This window comes from Petaurus breviceps, unplaced genomic scaffold, assembly GCF_028583685.1.
Source record: "Petaurus breviceps papuanus isolate PSGF00001 unplaced genomic scaffold, PetGlider_PUasm1.0 126, whole genome shotgun sequence".
Taxonomy (NCBI): Eukaryota; Metazoa; Chordata; class Mammalia; order Diprotodontia; family Petauridae; genus Petaurus; species Petaurus breviceps.
The window spans coordinates 12,659,970-12,679,196 of NW_027185655.1; the positions used below are offsets into that span (position 1 = coordinate 12,659,970).

The 19,227-nt window shown below is 39.2% G+C and overlaps 1 protein-coding gene across 1 annotated transcript in view; it reads left to right on the forward strand.

Annotated features, from left to right (window-relative positions):
* Positions 1 to 2,055: 2,055 nt before the first annotated feature.
* Positions 2,056 to 19,227, forward strand: part of BMP3 (bone morphogenetic protein 3) — a 37,775-nt gene continuing 20,603 nt past the window's right edge. Inside the window, exon 1 of the mRNA XM_069092992.1 lies at positions 2,056 to 2,732. Within this exon, the coding sequence (XP_068949093.1) occupies positions 2,417 to 2,732 (316 nt within the window). The 5' untranslated portion in view covers positions 2,056 to 2,416. The remainder of the gene's footprint in view (positions 2,733 to 19,227) is intronic.

The window sequence follows — 19,227 nt, forward strand, 5'->3', positions numbered from 1 at the left end:
AGAGAGAGAGAGAGAGAGAGAGAGAGAGAGAGAGAGAGAATTACCATGCCCCACCAATTAGACTGTAAACCTACTGAAGGCAGGCAGAGTCCATGATGAATTGTTATATATACTTCCTCACACAGGATCTAGTATAGTTCTGAGATCAATTAATATTTATTGTTTGATTGGTTAGCTCACTTGTCAGGCCTTTGGGGAGAGGTAAAGAGCAGTCTCTCTGTGTAATGTATCATGTTTAATAGTGTTAGTATATATTCATAAGCAGTTTGCACTCAGACACTGTGGTAAGGATATGCACTAGAATCTCAAGCCATATTTTTAAGTGTTTCACTGTTTCAATTACAAATTCTCTCTCTGTCTCTCTGTCTGTCTCTCTCTGTCTCTGTCTCTCTCTCTTTCTCTTCCTTACCACACCCCCAATCCTATGTCTTTAGAATAAATTCACTCTGTGCTGATAATAGGACACATAAACATTCTCTAATGTAAAAATTACATTTCAAAAGTTAATTTAACCAATAAAATTGCCAAATTAGGCACAGGGTTCAAGCAGCAAGTGCTAACACAGTCTAACTGTTAGGGTTCTTTATTCTGAGTGTCTGCCTGAGTCTTGCCATTTGATAGAAAGGCACCATAGTTAGGACTGTCAAGTGTTCTGTTTCCTGTGATTTAATGCCTTGCTTTGTTTTTTTTTTCTAGAAATGTAATAGCCTGCACATTTTGACACCCCAAAACATGATTGTTCCCAATTTCTTTGTTGTCCTTGTTTTAAATGGCAATATCATCTTTTCACTCCCTGGGGATGTTCTCTCTATGTACTGCTTAGGGAATGGTTTATTTTCTATCGACGGTACGCTGGTAAATATTTAACATCCAGCTCTTTCAAAAAAATTTTGGCACTGCACACTTCTAAATTTAATCTGCACTATTAACATTTTCTCCATCACTTTCTTGAGTCTAGGCAATCGACACAAAAATAAAACGAGCTCTGATTTGTAGGTTTGCTGATTTCTGAGGGGTAAATGCTCACAATGAAAATGTATCAGTCCGAACGCGCTCCAGTCAAATGCATTCCATCTAATTCCCCTTCCTTCCCCAGGACTTTGCCTGGGATAACTTCCCTACTGATGACACCTTACTTCCCTTGTACTTCCCTCCCTGCTGCTCTCCAGACCTAGGCAAGAAGATCTAATCAGTCTTAATTCCCACAGTCAAGAGGCCAGTTCCCCCTGCAGGGTGGGTGGGAGCGAGTGAGCAGGATAGAGAGGCTAACAGGTGCCCCAAGGTGGAACTCTCTGCTTCACCTGCGAGTAGTCTGTACTCCCTGAAGCCAGGAAACAACGAGCGTTGAGATTTGGGACGCATTTGCCAATGGTTTTTGCCCCTTCCTTCCCTGCTACCCATACGGTCCTGATGCTTTCCTCGCTTTCTTCATTCTGTAGCTGGCCGGGGAAGGTAGGGTCAGTGGAGAGAAGTCTTCCTGCTTCCCAGTTGCTGCTTGAAACAAGGTTGCTCTGAGGGAATGAATTAAAAGTTCGCGTTGCCCGGTCTCTGCTCTCCGCTGGTGTGTCTCAGGCCCCTGTCTTTCCTTTTCCTCTTTCAAGGTCTCCAGTCTCCTTCCCCCTCTTGCTGTGGTGAGTTTCCCCTTCTCTTTGCCTCTCGGGCAGCAGCCAGCGGTGTCCGAGCTGGGAATGAGCCATTGGCTGCTGATTGCACAGATCAGTGCAGAGAGCGGACACACACATACACACACACACACACGCACGCACGCACGCACATGCACACACACACACACACACACACACACACACGCACTCGCACACACACAACTTGGAGTGGCTGTGCCTGGGCTCTGCAAATGCCTCTCCGCAGAAGCGCTTCAGGGAGAAGGAGCTCCAAGCAGTGCCCACGCCGCCGAGCTTCTCCTGCCCCCCGCCCCCCACCAGCTGATCTCCCCACCCCTGCCCGCCTCTCCGAGAGCCAGGGCAGAAGGGGATGGTAAGAATAGCCCCGGAGAGCCGCGGACGCCCCCCCGCCCTGAGGACCGTCGGGTGCCCGCGTCCCCCCTCGCCCGCTGGGCTCTCCCCGCAGCGCCCCGGAGCCCGCAGCGCCCTGGAGCCGGAGCGCTCCCCTTCCATGACCGCTCCCGCCCGGCTTCTCTGGCAGCAGCTTCCGGAGAAATCCTGAGAGCGAACGCTGACTTGGGCACTCTCTTCACCCAACTGAAGCTAACTGAGGGTCCCCCCCCGCCCCCGCTCTCCGCTTCCCTTGCCCGGGGCTGTCCTAAATCCCCCGGCTCCCGCTTGCCTGCAGCCCGCCTACCCGCCCTTGCCCTCCGAGGCAGGCATCGCCAGGACCGCCCTAAGTGCCACCGAGGAGCAGCCCGACGCTCCAGGGAGGGCATCGCCCCAGAAGGAGGATGGCGGGGCTCCGCTGCTTGCTCTACCTGTGGTTCAGCTGGAGCTACGCGAGCGCAGGGCGCGGGGAGCGCCTGCAGCAGCACCCCCAAGGGTCCCCCGACGCGGTCCCGGGACCGCTGACCCGAGGCACCAGCAGGAGCTCCACACTAGAGAGAGAGCCTCCGGACCAGGTGGCCGAACATATGCTGCTGCTCTACGACAAGTACCGCGGAAGCGGTCCTGCCAGCGCTGGGGCGCCCCGCAAGCCTAGGCACCCTCGGCAAGTACCCCTCCCGGAGGGCAACACGGTCCGCAGCTTCCGAGCTCGAGGAGCAGGTGAGTCGCCCTCCATCCCTACCTCTAGCAGTCCCAGGGGGACCCTCTCCGTGCCCCTTTTGTGTACCCCCCCCCCACCATCGCCTCCACCTCGCCTGAGTCCCTTTCCTATGTTTGGTGAGGTGGCCTTTCAGCTCAGCTTCTGTTCTAGACATGTTGGGCGAGGAGATGGGGGGGGGGGGTGAGAAGTAGACTCAGTGAAGGGTCGCCAAGAGGTGGGGAGGGGTGCTGAGGAGGCTGAAGGTGTGTGCCTGGAAGGGGAGAGGGGGGTGGAATGGCACTGTGGAAAAGGAGGTGAAGCATGGGGGTGGGAGATAAGAGGGACAGGGACACAAAGGCCAAAGGGACCTTTATGTGCTGTCCATCTCCAAGTCCCAGATTCCCAATTCTTTCTATTAAAGCTTCTCAGACTGACTTTCCTTGGTGCCTGTGGGGATACAGGTGCCATTGAGAGCCTACTCCCAAATCAGAAGTCTGGCGAGCAATGCACAGCTTTCCTTTGCATCACTTTTTAGAAGAAAAAAAAAAGATGTATTTTGCTTTTATCATTGCTTTCACTTGCTAATATGACCTCCCCTTTCACACATGATAAATCATCCCTTGTAACAAAGCTTTAATAAAAAGGGAAAGGGGGGGGGGGGAAGTTCAGCAAAATTACCCTGTGGGTCAACTGAGTAAGTATGGGCAGAGCTCCACACCCATAGTCCCCTTTGCTCCATTTTTAAAATGCTTTTTTCCAACTTCCAGCACTTTAGTCAGAGCAGCCACTTCGCCATGTCGTGTAGAACTGCATCAAATTTGGTAGCTCCTTGGTTGAAGAAAATAGCCATCTGACATTTGGATTGTTTGAAGTAACCAAAATTTGATCATAGGTGGAGAAGTTTCTTCTGAGAATTTGTAGCTTGTGTGTCCTGGGGCTGGGAATGGGTGGCAGTGTTTGTGAACTCTTTTCAGTATATGCAGAGAAAAGCTGTTCATCCTAGCTTTCAACACAGATTATCAGACTGAAATTTATTGCTTGAGAGGTTATTCCCTGGCCTTGCAAAGAAATATATAATTTATTGTTAATATGAACAGCTTTCGAGGTAGATTTCTGGAAGATGTCTGTGCCTGCAAGCTTTGAGGATACAGTTGTCTACTGTAGTAAATGTGTGTATGTGTGTGTGTGATAAAGGTAAAGTCAACTGTAAATCTAGTTAACTGTGAATCATTAAGATGCCCCAACCCTCTATATCACCCTACTATTCATGTCAAAATTACTAAGCAGTGATTCCCCAGAGTTCTGATATGCATAAGTTCTGAAAAAAAATCATCAAGGAAAGTCCCAAGTTGGACTTTGGAAATGCATTTTGGGGTTTAAGGCATGATGACATTTACAGTAAATATGAATTATGGTTGTCAGTATAAAGCTCTTGAGCTACAGTGTGAGCTAAAGCAGATTTCTTTTTCAGCAGAGTATTATGTAAGGATGATCTGTGTGAGGAGTCAGCGAAGAGTCAGAGAACCACTTCAATCTTGCTGTGAAATAGACTATTTATCAGCTTTCTCCAAAAGTCAACCATACAGGCTATCGTCCAGTTACATGAAGTGTTAGGGACAGTTCTGTATCACCAGCAAATTGGAGTAGGGGCAGGGTGAGGGAACTACAATATCATACATTTTATAGATCACCCAATGACTTGTTGCACAAATTCAGGTGAACTAAGTGGTTCAACCAGACTGATGGAGACCTAGGCATTCTGATTCTGAATATACTCAGACTGGCATAAAAAATGGGATGTTGATGGCAGTCATGTCTGTTACCTGTTGGAGTAATCTGGTTAGTTGCTACCAATAAATGACAATAAACGAAGAGAATGGATGTCATTTGGACATTTTAAAAAATAGTTAATGTTGCTGATGAATCACATAGGTTGGGACAGAGAAAGTGAGGAGGAGGTTGGAGACCAGGAAAATGAATCTCTTCATCCATATAGAAGATCTGGGTTTTCATCAAAAGAGAACTAATGTGTTTGATTTGTTGAAATTATTCAGGGGTGAGGAACCAACCTGCAGCCTCGAGCCCACATGCGGCTCTCTAGTTCCTCTAGGTTTCCATCAAAGGGCTGTGCTTGAGGACCCCTGGTCTAGTTAATAACCACTTTGGCTTTAGCTCTCTTAGGAAGCTGCCCTACAGGGAAGGATTAACTAAATTTTGGTACCCAGTTGATTGAAAGAGTAAATACCATCCCTAAGTATTTGTGGTTTTACTCCCAGGTAATAGTCTCAATAGTTTGCAGAATCTGCTTTTTATGAATGAAGAATGAATGAATGAAAACACATATGTTAAGCACTTACTGCATACAAAGCACTGTGTTCAATGTCAGGGATGCAAAGAGAAGAAATGACAGTTCCTGTTCTCAAGTAGTTTGTATCTGATTGGGAGAGAAGACATTGGTTTCAACTTTTTAGATGAAAAGGTCTCCCATGGTCCTTAGGGTGAAGCAGTAAAGCAGATAGTAATGAATCTTCTTTAATGTAATTTTACCAATAATCATATCCGTTTCTAATGTCGAATCATTTGATGGCACCAAGGATGTGAGTAGCAAGAATTTTATTTTCTTGGTCTTCCAGAGCTGTGATTGCTGAGGAGGGAGGGGTTAGCATTCACTCCCTCCCATGGGCATTGCTTCCCAAGATAATGGCTTTATGACCTAGGCTGGAATTAGGTCCAACACATGGAGTTTTATATTTGCTTTCTAGGTTACCAACTTGAATCTTCTTTGCAGTATTAGATTTTTCTCACCAAGAATACACATATACTTCAAAAAGCAGTTTTTCCAGTTACAAAATTTCAATTTTTCAAATAGAGTTTTTCATGTCTCATTTTTTAATATCAACTATGAAAATATTTGGTGTTTCAAAACATTGAAAAGCCAAAAATGTGGAACACTGAAAGAAAAATCCAGTTATCCAGATACAAGAACCTTAATCCTAAGGCATCAGCTTTTAATTTCATTTTATTTGAAGGAGCCCAACAGTAGATTTGGTTTGATTTTCACAGGTACTTGTAACAAGTCAATTCTTTCCAAGAAATGGATCTTTCACAATTCAAGATGAGCTCTAAGTAACAATCCCAACTTAGGTTTATTGTGAATTACATAGACTTCCTTGAAGATGTCAAAGCACTTAACTCTAGAGAGCAAATTCCTAGGCACCTGAGAGAGATAAAGGAAGAATGATGTGCCAGGTAAGCCAAACCACGACCACCACTTCAATTACCACCTCTCCTCATGCCCCAATGTAGATATTCCAGGACACAACCCAAGAACCTTGGGAATAGCAGTGCCCCCAAGACCAATGGCCCTTCTTCTGGCCTAAAGTCCATAGGCATTGTTGAAGAGAGCCATCACCATGAAGAAAGGGCCCTCTTTCCTTGATACCACCAACACCAGTTACTGGGGGAAAAAAAACAAAAAATACTTAGGTGTTTATAAATATATTTAAATAAACATTGGGCAGATAAACCCAAGAACCAAGGAAATGGGCTACATTGGTGGAAAACTTGCAGTCTCAAGGCCACATGTGGCCTTCTAGGTCCTTGGGTACGGCCTTTTGACTGAGTCTAAGTTTTACAGAACAAATCCTTTTATTAAGGGTATTTCTTCTGTGAAGTTTAGATTCATGTTTTAATCATTAATACATTTTTAAAAACCAGAGTTTTTCTAGGATAAATATTAGCTAAACCCCAACTATTATTTTGTCCCACAAGCACCCCCTAAAGAAGTGGTTTGTCCTGGACTCCATCCAAAGATGTTTAGGTACTCAGTTGCTAAAGGATGTTGAAGGAAGGTAGTTTCACCTAGAAGCCACAGAGAAGGCACCCAAGCTTCGTTGGGAGTCTGGCTCGAAGCTACATTACATTTTGTTCTCCCTGGTCCTCCTTATGACATGTGTTCTGGTAAGGCCGACAGAAACTGTCTGGATTAGCAAATTGGAGATTCTTTCTAGTTCTAAACTTATATTATCTCAGGGCATGTGGAACTCTTCAAACTGTACTAAAGGTTCAGCCTGAGCTATTGATTAACATTATTTATTGTTCTAAACCTAAAATAATGTCTTTGGTTGAAAACCAGCTGCTGTGGTCTCTTTATGATTACTTTATACTTAAATTATTACTTGCTGGGAGGTGGCATTCATCCTAAATATACTTTTCACTAACCTCTTTTCTCTGCTTCCTTCACTGATGCCATTAATTTGGTTTGCCAAAGTCATAAATTTGCAGTACTTATAAGTTTTGAGATAGAAAAGTATTTACTCAAAACAATTCAACCTATTAGGTTTTATCTTTCCCTTGGCAAGAAATTATTTATTAAGTTATTAATGGCAGCAGAATTAAGCTCCATTAAAACACATGGTCACATGTCATAGGTTTGGAGGATGGAATAAGGGGCATATGATGAATTTTTATTTTTAGCATTTGTTAAAAAATTGTCCTTTTTACCTTTTAATAAAAATAAAACATAGCACGTTGGGATTGCCCCCTTTCTTAGTTAATTATATTATCACCGTTCCCATAATAAGGACTTTCTTTTCTTAATTGTAACTACAACCTTTCTAAGGTGTTCTTAAAAGGAACTGCTTAAAATTAAATAAGTAGCTCTTTTGAAAAAAGAGGCTTACTTCAGTGGGCATTTAGACTTTTTAAAACATCACCTGGATTGTAGAGTTAGGTTGTTTTGTTTTGAACAGCACCCTCCTTTCAGTGGGATAGGAAACTCACTTTGAGGCAACTCCCAAGTCAATGCAAATCAGCACCTGCTCAGCAACTTAAGGGTTAACTAACTGTCTGGGGCACTGACAAGTTATATGATTTGCCAAGGTCACCAAGCCAGTATATGTCAGAAGTCTGGGTGTGTGATGCAAATCTTCCTGACTCTGAGGCCAAATGACAATCAAAAATGACACCACACTTCCTCTTAGAAAATACAGGTATGCACTTGGACCCACACATGAATTTCCTCTTTTTAAGAGTAATGGCTGTGCAGCTTTGACATATTTCTGGTCGTGAATGGCTGGACAAGGAGGCCTTCAAATAGATAACAGGGAGCCAAGAGGTGGAAGGAAGGTCTCACTAAATAATAGCAATCTCAGTGAAATGTCCCCAAAACAATGAGAAAGAATTATCATGTAATAGCTTAGAATTTGTCAAGGTGGCAAAATACAGTCATAAAACCTAGTTATTTGGAATTTTCTGCACCCAAAAAAAGTAGGCTGTGAATGAACTATGTTTGAATTGTTTAATATTTCCACTTAAAGCAGGGGGGATGATGAAAGGAGTAAAATGATCATCTCATAATGAAGTTTTTACTCCATTGGCAAGATTTTTTACAACCTGCATTTTTTCAGGATACTGTAAATTCTTGTTATCCATGCTAATGAAAAAGAGAGAGAAGCATCAATGACATACAAATACTTTAAGTTTCACTTTGCTCTATAGAGGGGTACACTCAGAAAGTCAGATGGACCATAGAATCAGTACAAGAAGTTTCTAAAGCTGAAATTCCACTTAAAGACAATCGAAAATTAACCCTATAGTTAAAATAAGTTCTTGGAACTAAAAGCATATCATTTCGATGACTACATTTGTATACGGACATGAATAGTATTCTGACTTTCCCAAACACTGATAGAGGGACAGGATTATGTGGGCACTGGAGATCCATAGGTACATTTGGTAGACTATTTGTTCTGAAACTCATCTTTAAAACTCCCACTATGTCCATCTCAGATTTTCCTAAATTGGAAAGAATGTGGATATGCAAAATTCAGAGTGAATTTCTTGGTTCTATCGTATTCATATGGTCTATGTTATTCTAGGTTTCAGAACATCCGGAGAGAATGTTTTATTCTTTTCTTAAACTGAGTATGTTCCCCCATGAGTTCTTATTTAAACTCTTTTAAATTCGAGGGGGGAGGGCCACAAAGCAGCTAGGTGGTGCAGTGGATAGAGTACTGGGTCTAGAGTCAGGGAGATCTCATCTTCCTGAGTTGAAATCTGACCTCAAACACTTAATAACTGTGTGACCCTGGGCAAGTCACTTAATCCCATTTGCCTGAGTTTCCTCATCTGTAAAATGAGCTGGAGAAGGAAATGGCAAACCACTCTAGCATCTTTGCCAAGAAAACCCCAAATGGGGTCATGAAGAGTCGGATTTAACAATAACAACAAAGTTCCAGAAACAACATGGTAAGTGGAAAAAGGCCTGACTTCAGCTCAGATTTTGACTCTGTTGCTTGCTTCTTGTGTGCCTTTACCTACCTGGGTGTTGGTTCCCCATAGATAAAATGAGGGAATTGGATAAAATAGGCTCTAAGGTCCCAGCTCTTAATCTAGAATCCTATGATGAAAGGAACCTCCATGATTTCATCTCCCAGCATCCTTTTCTGAACTTCAGATCAAGAGAGTTCTTATTAAACATAATTCTCCTTGGATCTGTGAAAAATGACCCTCCTTGCTTGAAATATATGGGATAGATTGATATTTTGCAATTTATTAAACTTACCTGCTGTTTGCTTCTTTAGGAAAAAAGTTCAAGATAAAATAAGCTAAAATAATATATCATCAATTAAGATAAATAGAAAAATAAGAAAGTCTTTTTTTTTTGGAGGTCAATTGGGTTTAAGTAACTTCCCCAAGGTCACACAGCTAGGTTTTTTTATTTGTGTGTGTTAAGTGTCTGAGGCCGGATCCGAACTCAGGTGCTCCTGACTCCAGGGTCAGCACTCTACTCACTGCACTACCTAGCCACCCCAAGAAAATCACTTTAAAACTTATTATTGCTATTCAATATTTTAATGTAAGGCCCATTTAATAAAATCAGAATGTCTTATATAATCCCTTTTATTTATGAAATGTAAGGGGGAAAATTGAAAATTATATAGAAAATCTAGTGCAAATTCTTAAGCTTTAGTGTAGTAAATTTGATTGAAAAATTATTCCTTTGAAATAAGATATACAGGCAAAGGGGTATAGAAATCGATCTTGCCCTACAGGAAAATAGAAGGGAAGGGGATAAAAGAAGGGGGGTGATAGAAGGAGGGCAGATTGGAGGAAGGAGTAATCAGACTGCACACCATCATGGGATGGGTGGAGGGGTGGAGAGATGAGAAGAAAATTTGGAATTCAAAACCTTGTGAAAGTGAATGTTGAAAACTTAAATAAATTAAAATTAAAAAAGAAAAATATTGCTTTCTCAATAGTATTTCAACAAAAACTCTAGTATGAAGAAATAGTAAAAATTTTCCTACATACTGACAGAAAAAAATGGAAAAAAGATAATCCCTTGATTCTTTTCTGTATAAGAAAATGCTCAAACATCAAACTTAACAAGAATTTAATTTCTTTATTTTGCAAAAGAAGAAAAATTCATCTTAAGCTGATTCAGTTTACCTTTCAGAAGTTTGGTACTATATTTTTGTGACGCAAGTTGATAACATTTTTTCCACACCAAATTCTCTTGTACTTTAAGTGCTTATAAACTAATAAATAGTATATCTTTATTTTGATAGTGACAGTGTAAAGACAACTGTGTTGAATCCATGAACATGGAGATTTTATAAGGGAAATGCTGACACAGTCTTGACCTCAGCGGGGCAAGTGCATCATGATATCAAATCTAAACTCTAGCTAATGACTTTATAACTAAATTGTCCTTGTGACTGTGTCCTTTTTCATTCCTGGAATAGTTATGGAAGTCTATAAAAATGCTAGTATATTCTCTATAAATATAAACACATGGTATGATAATGGAATTTTTCCAGCATATCTATACATAAGAAGGTCTCTTGCAACATACCTTTTAATCTTTTAGTGGCAATGTCAGGTTTTAAAATTTTTATATTATATAACCTAAATTCCCCAACATGACCTTTTCCTCACCCATCCCCCAAGATACGTTCCTTATAAACATAGGAGGCCAACCCTTATAGGCATCATTTGGCTCCTCCAGAGAAGAGACTTCACAGGGCAAGAAAGCCAGTCAGGCTGAAGTAGCAGGACAGACAGGAGGCAGAATGAACTAGACAGGTTGACCCACCTCTGCCAACACTACCCCCATAACCTTGACCACCATCTCCCCTCTGATCCTGATTGAGACAACCCAAGATAATTAAGAATAGCAGGAACTCCAGACACCAGTCCAGCTCTCAAAGCTATCACTGAAGGGAGAAATCATTGTGGAGAAGAGGCCTGCCTTCCTCATCACCATTAGCAATAATTACTGACCAAGTGCCACTAATAGTCATGTGTGCACAAGAGGGAGGGGCACCACTGTCTCTCCTCAGATCCTGACAAAGAAAGTCAGGACCTTGAACTCAGAATCTTGGGAACAGAAATGCTTCCTTCCCATTGCCCTCAACCATCATTTCAGGAAGCAGCCCCTGTGGAGATGCTCCTATGGGAACGACAGCTACACCTCCTGGACACTGAGAAAATAAAGTTCTCTTCACCGAAGTCCTCAGGACTGTCAAATGGTTCAACAGCAGGAACTGACAGGATTTTTTAAAATTAATTTGTTTGTTTCCTTTTAGTTTACAGGATTCAATTCCATGATTCCTTGAATTTCAAATTTTGTTCCCCTTCCTTCCCTCCCCCGCATGGCGGCATATAGTCAAGCATAGGATCTATAAATACTTTCACATTATACATTAGTTATAATTTTTTAATTAATGATTTTGTAAGCAGAAATTATCTTAAAGAAAATGCATTTCCATCTGTTTTGCTGCTGCTGCAACTTTCTGTATATGTTGTCTTCTCCATTAGAAAGTAAGATCGCCTTTCTGTCTGTCTCTCCAATGCTTCGAATAGGGCTTTGTACATAGAAATCACTTCATGCTTTATTGGTTGATTCATTCATTCATATAACAAAAATTAAACAGTTTTGGGGGCTTTTTGTTTGTTTGTTTGTTTGTTTTTTCAAGAGAGTTAAGCAAAACTAAACCTATCAACCAAGACCAACATTATACGCAGAATCCAGTCTCCATCATTCCAACTTCTCCAAAGGGTTGATCCTTTAGCTCAAAACTTGATCTGACTTTTCTTTTTGGGATATATGAAATGGTGAAGTTCTATTACTTACAATTTTTTAAAATGTATATTAAATTTAATATGTTAACAAAACCATCTGTCAGTGTCTCCTGAACTTCCTTCTGCTTTCTTTCACTGGTTTTTAAATCTTTCATTGACATCTTTTTTCCTTTTATTTCCTCTTTCCCTATTGTGAATTCTCCTTTTCCATTTTTGAGTATGATAATTTGGTTTTCCATTTTTTTTAAATCAAATCAGCTTGTGGTTTGTCTGTTTTACTGTTTGTTTTTTTTTAGTGATCCTACTTTTATTCATTAATTCAGTCCTTTTATTTTTGTTTTCAATTTTGTTGATTTTTCTGATTTTTAGAATTTCCAACTTTTCATTTAGAGTTTTATGTGTGGCTTTATTTTTTTAGTTGCTTACTCAGTTCATTGATCTGTTTTTCAGTTTTGTTGATGCATATGTTTAAAAATATAAACACCACCACCACCACCTCATTGACTGCTTTAGGTACATCCCAAAAGTTTTGATCTGATTTCTCGTTGTTGTCATTTTCTTAATGAAATTTGATCCACATATTCCATTCGATTATATTGTTTTGTCTTCATTTAAATTTGTATCTTTTTTTAAAATGTCCTTTCATAATTGTAATTCATGTTCCCTAAAGAATGTTTTCAATATTTCTGCCTTTCTGTATTTGTTTATGAGATTTTTATGCTCTGGTACATGGTTAATTTTTTTTTTATAAAGATACTATGAAAAGCTAAGAAACATGTACCCTCCTTTAAAATTTCATTCAGCACTTCTGAAATTTCTACAACTTTATGATATTGATTAGTCAACAAGCATTAATTTAACCCTTATTTTGTGCCCAGTCAGACTTTGCTCCTTCCCACAAGGAGCTTATGTTCTATACCTTGTTTTTACTAGTATAAGCATGTACAAAATAACACAAGGTGATTGGAGGGGGCACTAGCATTTGATTAGGAAAGTTTTCAAGTAAGAAGTGATGCATGAGGGAGAGCATTCCAGACATGGAAAGGAGTGAGTAGTGAGTGCAAAAACCCAGAGATGATGGAGAGAATGTATCAGTAAAAATGAAGAGTACATAACTTGGTTATGGGTGGGAATGTGAATGAAAGAATAAACAAAATCGAGTAGTCTTTCAGTCTTTTTTTTGCCATTCACTATTGTGAAGTCAATTCTGTACCTTGCTCAAGTGAGGGAACATGTCATGATAGAATAGTCTCTCTGTATCCAAAACCATTTAGTACTGTCTAAGAAATAGAATGGTGAACCAATGGAATAAATTAGGTACATAATACAAAGTAGTAAATAACCATCATAATCAAAGACTCAATGTGTAGCGGCAAATATTTAACCACTAATTAACTGATTATTGTTTCATGGAGGAATAAAGGGCAGCCTACAATATACAGAAGAGAATAGTTCTATAAAATACTACATTTTCCTTTTTTGCCATTTCTAGCAGATATGATTTCTTTAAATAAAAATTTGTAGTTAAAGATTTTGTCTTTGACTAACATTTTGTGACTTTCTAGGTTTTAATTAGTCAAATTTGATTTTGATATATTCATCATAGATACAAAACAGCTTTTCAATATATCTTTATCACTCTACATGTGTTTGATTCTTTGTGACCTGACTCTTTGTGACCCCATGGACCATAGCACACCAGACCCTTCTATTCTTCACTATCTTTTGAAGTCTGTTCAAAATCATGTTGGTTGTTTCCATGACACTATCTATCCATCTCATCATCCACTGTCCCATTTTCTTTTTGCCTTCAAACTTTCCCAACATCAGTGTCTTTTCCAATGAGTTCCAAGAGTTCTCATCATGTATATTTAAGCTTTATCTTCAGTATTTGACCTTCCAGTGTATAGCCTGAATTAATTTCTTTAAGTATTGACTAAATTGATTTCCTTGCTGTCCAAATAACCCTCAAAAGTCTTCTCTAGCACCATATTTTGAAAGCATCAATTCCTATCACTCAGCTTTCCTTACAATCCAGCTCTCACAACCATACATTGCTACTGGAAAACTATAGCTTTGAAGTATGTGCCTTTGTTGGCAAGGTGATATCTCTGTGTTTTAGTATGTTTTCCAGATTTGTCGTAATTTTCCTTCCAAGGAGAAAGTGTCTTTTAATTTCATGGCTATAGTCACAATCTATGGTGATTTTTGAGGCCAAGAGTATATAATCTGATACTACTTCAATTTCTTTTCCCTCTATTTGCCAGGAAGTGATGGGACCAATTGCCAAGATCTTATTTTTTTATATATATTATGCTTCAAGCTAGCTTACACTCTCCTCTTTCACTCTCATTAAGAAGCTTCTTAATTCCTCTTCACTTCCTGCCATCAAAATGGTCTTATCTGAATATCTGAGATTGTTGATATTTCTCCTGGCAACTTTTATTTCAGTTTTTGATTCATCCACCCTGGTATTTGGTATGGTGTACTCTGCAAATAAGTTAAGTAAATAAGATAACAACATACAGTCTTCTCATACTTATTTTATAATCTTAAACCCATCAGTTGTTCTACGTTCAGTTGTAAACTACTGCATGTAGGCTCCTCAGGAGACAAGAAGATGACCTAGCACTCCCATCTCTGAAGGCTTGACATATTTTGTGGTGAACTCCACAGTCAAAGGCTTTCATGTAGTCAGTGAAGCAGATGTGGGTGTTTTTTCTGGAACTCCTTTACTTTCTCCATAATCCAGCAAATGTTGGCAATTTGGTTTCTAGCTCCTCTGCCTTTTTGAAAAGTAGCCTGCTCTTCTGGTAACTCTCGGTTCACATATTGCATAGTTTATATAATTAAATATTAATGTTTAATTAATGTAAAAATTACATTATAAATTACATTACATTATAAATAATTAATGTAAAAATAACATTGCTGGCATCTGTAATGAGTATATTCATTTAATAACTTGAACATTCCTCAGTATTGTACTTCTTTAGGCTTGGGATATAACTTGATCTTTTCCAATTTAGTGGCTACTGTTGAGTTTTTCAGATTGGCTAGCATATTGAGTGCATTTTAACAGCATCATCTTTTTTTTCCAGCTGGAAATCTGTCACTTCCACTAGCCTTATTGTTAGCAATGCTTCCTAAGACCGTTTGACTTCATTCTCTAGGATATCTGACTCTGGGTTAGTAACCACACTATCATGGCTATTGGTCAAGATCTTTCTTGTATAATTCTTTTGTGTATTCTTGCCAGGTCTTCTTAATCTCTTCTAGTTCAGAGATTAGAGATATCAAAGGAAAGTTTCATGCAAAAATGGGAATAATAAGTGACAAAAATTGCAGCTTTATTTTCTACTTAAAATTATTCCTATATTCCTTATCTTCCTTCCTGGATTATGACTCCATCCTCTATCCTGTGATATAATCTTTATTATTTCTTCAGTTTAAGATAGATCATCCTTATAGCATGGATTGTTAAATCTAACTTGAAATCCAAGAATTGTGCTAGGATTTAATAGGTGTTTTATTTTTTATTGAAAATGAATGGGGGGCAGCCAGGTGGCTCAGCGAGTAAGAGCACCAGCTCCAGTGTCGGGATGACCTGGATCAAATCCGGGCTCAGATACTCAGCACCACACTCAGAAATAACTGGCCGTTTAACCTTGAGCAAGTTACTTAACCCCTATTGCTTAAAAAAAAAGAAAAAGAAAGAAAATGAATGGAAAACCAAAATAGGACTTTAGCATGTATTTCACTTAAATCTACAGTGTGGTGCTGGGAAATGGAAAAGAACTCAAGACCCTTGGATTCTAGTCCTAACACTTCAGCTAAGTGAATTTGGCCAACCAAACCCATTCCTTATGTTGTTTCTGTTTCTACATCTATAAAGTGAAGGCATAGAATTAAATTATTTTCAATGTCCCTTGTATTTTGGAATTATTGGATTTTCATTAAATTCACCATGTACTTGAAGTTGGACAAATATTAATTAGATCATAATTCATATTTATGTTGTTTTTTGACTGTTCCTTTTGGTCGTGTCTGACTCTTTTGGAGTCTTCTTAGTGAAAATACCAGAGTGGTTTGCCATTTCCTTCTTTAGCTCATTTTACAGATGAGGAAACTGAAGCAAACAGGGTTAGATGACTTGTCCAGGGTCACACATCTAGTAAATACCTGAGGCCAGATTTGAACTCATGAAAATGAGTCTTCCTGATTACAAGCCTGGCACTCTATCCCCTGTGCCACCTAGCTAACCAAAACACTTGTTTTAGGTAAATTCTTAGCAAAACCACAGATGAAAGAGTGAATTTCCTTACTATCACTTAGAAAATAGCACCATCTATGGGTGATGGTCATATATTGTCAACTTTTTAAAAGGTACTTCTTTAGAAAAAAAAAAAATTGACTCATCTTATAGCTAACGCTTTAGAGGTCCAGTCAGTGATGCAATCCCCTTTCATACTATCCTTGATACATGATCATCTGGTCTTTGATGGAATTTTCCCATAACAGAAACTCACAACTTCATAAGGCAACTCATTTTTTTCTTGATAAGTCTAATTTATTCATTAATTTATCTTTCATAGCTGTGTGTAAGGCATTTTGTTAAGTACTGGGTGAAATTCAAAGATTCAAAAGATATATTTCCTGCTCTCACAAGTTTTAGAAAAATAAAGAGAGGTAAGATTTTTATGGAGATAAGCCATGTACATAGATAATAATATAACATTCATTATGTAAGAAAAGTATAGACAGAGGGCTGTGAGAGTATAAAGGAGGGAGAAATGCTGTCAGAGGTAAGTGAAGCTTTCATAGAAGAGATGATATTTAAGTTTGGATTCGAAAGATAGAGTCAGCCAAAAATATTATCAAATGCCTAATATGTGTTAAGTACTGGGAATACAAAGAAAAGTTTAAAAAAAATCTCTACTGTCAAGGAGCTCGCAGCTTAATGAGAGAGAAAACATATAAACAAATAATACACAAATGAACTATATTCAGGACAAATTTGAAATAATCAACAAAAGGAAGGTTCTAGAATTAAAGAGAATCAGGTAAGACTTCCAGGAAAAGGTGGGATTTTAGCTGGTACCTAAAGGAAGCCAGGAAAGACAGTAGAAGGAGATGAGGAGAGAATTTCAAGCATAGAAGATGGCTAGTGAAAATACCTAGAGTTGGGAAGAGTGTCAACAAAGAGGCCAGTGTCCCCAGATCAGAGTACCAAGCAGAATTTTAAGAGGGAGTGATGGAAAGGAAGAACATTCCATCCACTTAGTATTAGAAAGTTCTACCTAATCTTGAACTGAAATCTGCCTCCTGATAATTTTTACCAAATGATCATAGATAGTTCTGCTCTAAGCTCCTTCGTGTGACAGGCCTTTAACTGTCTCAAGGTAGGTATTATCTAGGCCATACCTAGTCTAGTTGGCTTCTTCTACAGACTAAATATCTTGATTTTTTTAGTTTCTCCTGCAACATGGTTTCCAAAACCTTCCTTCACCCTCCTAATTGCCTGGTATTTTTCTGTTCTTCATGGCATCCTTTCTGTTACCATGAGTTATTAGTTTATTCTTATTCATCAGAATGTTTATTTGTATGATCTCAGTTTCCTCTAATTCTATAATTTAGCAAAAGTGACCCAGGCCCAGAAGTCACATTCTCCTTACCTTTGTCTCATAGAATCCATAGGTTCCTTCAAGGAAGAGATAATAGCCCTCCCCCTACACAAGGCCTTTCCTGGTTAACTCCAGTAATTAGTACTCTCAAAATTATTTTACATATACTTTGCACTACCTTACTTCCATATGTGCTATTTTGTCTTCTATTTTTTGTCTTCTCTGTAGCTCTTTGAGGATCCACTTTGGATCCCCAAGGCCTAGCACATTACCTTAGTAGTAGATGAGCAATAAATATTGATCGTTTGAGTTTCTACGCATAATTTTTTTAAATCAGCATTTCTTTCTGCTTTGCTTCAGATGATGACCTCATTCATTCATTCAATAGGTATTGTTGAATGCCTATTATACTACATGCTGTCAGATATATAAAGAAATACAATGACCAATGCATGCCCTCAAGAAAATTATTTCATTTCACAGACACAATGCCTAGTGGTGGAAAGGTTGTTAAATAACAACGGGGGGATAATTCAAGAAATTTACAAGCGGCTATCTATTAAATGCCACCCGCTTGGTATAAGCACTAAATATTAAGTGTACAATAGAAGATTCCATTAGATCTGTGGGATTTCCACTGTCATCTGAAGGATATGTTGGATTTGAATGTCATGGAGGAAAGTGGAAGATATTGTAGCTAGGCGAATTAGCTTGAACAAAGGCATGAAAACAACAAGGTACAGTATATATTTCAGAGTCAGCATGAGCAGTCTACCTATGGGAGAATTATTGTAGGATATAGTGGGAGATATGGGACCTTCATGTAGAAGGCCTCGGGCCAGGCAAAAGAGCATGAAGCTTGTCCTCTAGGACATAGCTATCTGTGTGTCTTGGATGCCTTGGGCAGTTGGTCTGTTGAAGCCTAAGGACCCCATCTCAGAATAATGTTTTAAAATGCATAAAATACAAAGGATAAAAATATAGATTATATTGAAATTTAGTTATGAAAATATTAAATGACTAAGTTTGTAGACTCCTGATTAGGAACTTCTCTGTGATAATAGAAGGGTTTTAAACAGAGGGGTGATATGCTTGATGGAAAATTATATGGCAGTAGTGAGTTGGAAGACCTGGAGGAACAATCCAAGCAAATAATAAAGGCTTGAACTTGTGTGTATAGTGGCAGTGAGATCAGAGTCTGGGAATATATATCACGAAATGAAAATATTTTCTGGAAAAACTGAATCTGCCTAAGGTTGCTTTTAACTTTAATTCCTTAAATAATTCTTTAAAAAAGAAAAGGAATACTGGACTTTCTTCTACCCATCCTCAAGTCATTCTCTGGCACCAAATTGGGTGCACAGAGAGAAACATCACCAGGGAACAATAGAGTTCTCTATCCACCACATTGCCTCCCTGCCAATAATAATGATGCCAGTGAGGCAGGCTCACCTTTAGGACATTCCTCCCCAAATCTCACTCACAGGTTGCAGCCCCTGGTTACTCTGTGGCTTTACTAAATACTACTAAATAAACTAGCTCACAAGCCCCCATGTTTAATAGTCAGCTCTTTAAAAGTTATCTTAAGGCAAAAGCATTTACTGAAATTGCATAGTATTAATAGTACTAGTAAGACATCCCTTCTTCTCCCCTCCCAGCCCACCAAACATGAGCACCTTCTCCCACATATACAGTGCAAAGAGTAGGCATAAGTACAGAGATGAGCGTGGGTGTGGAGCCATGCTTATAAGGAATATAGAAAGAAAGAAAGAAAGAAAGAAAGAAAGAAAGAAAGAAAGAAAGA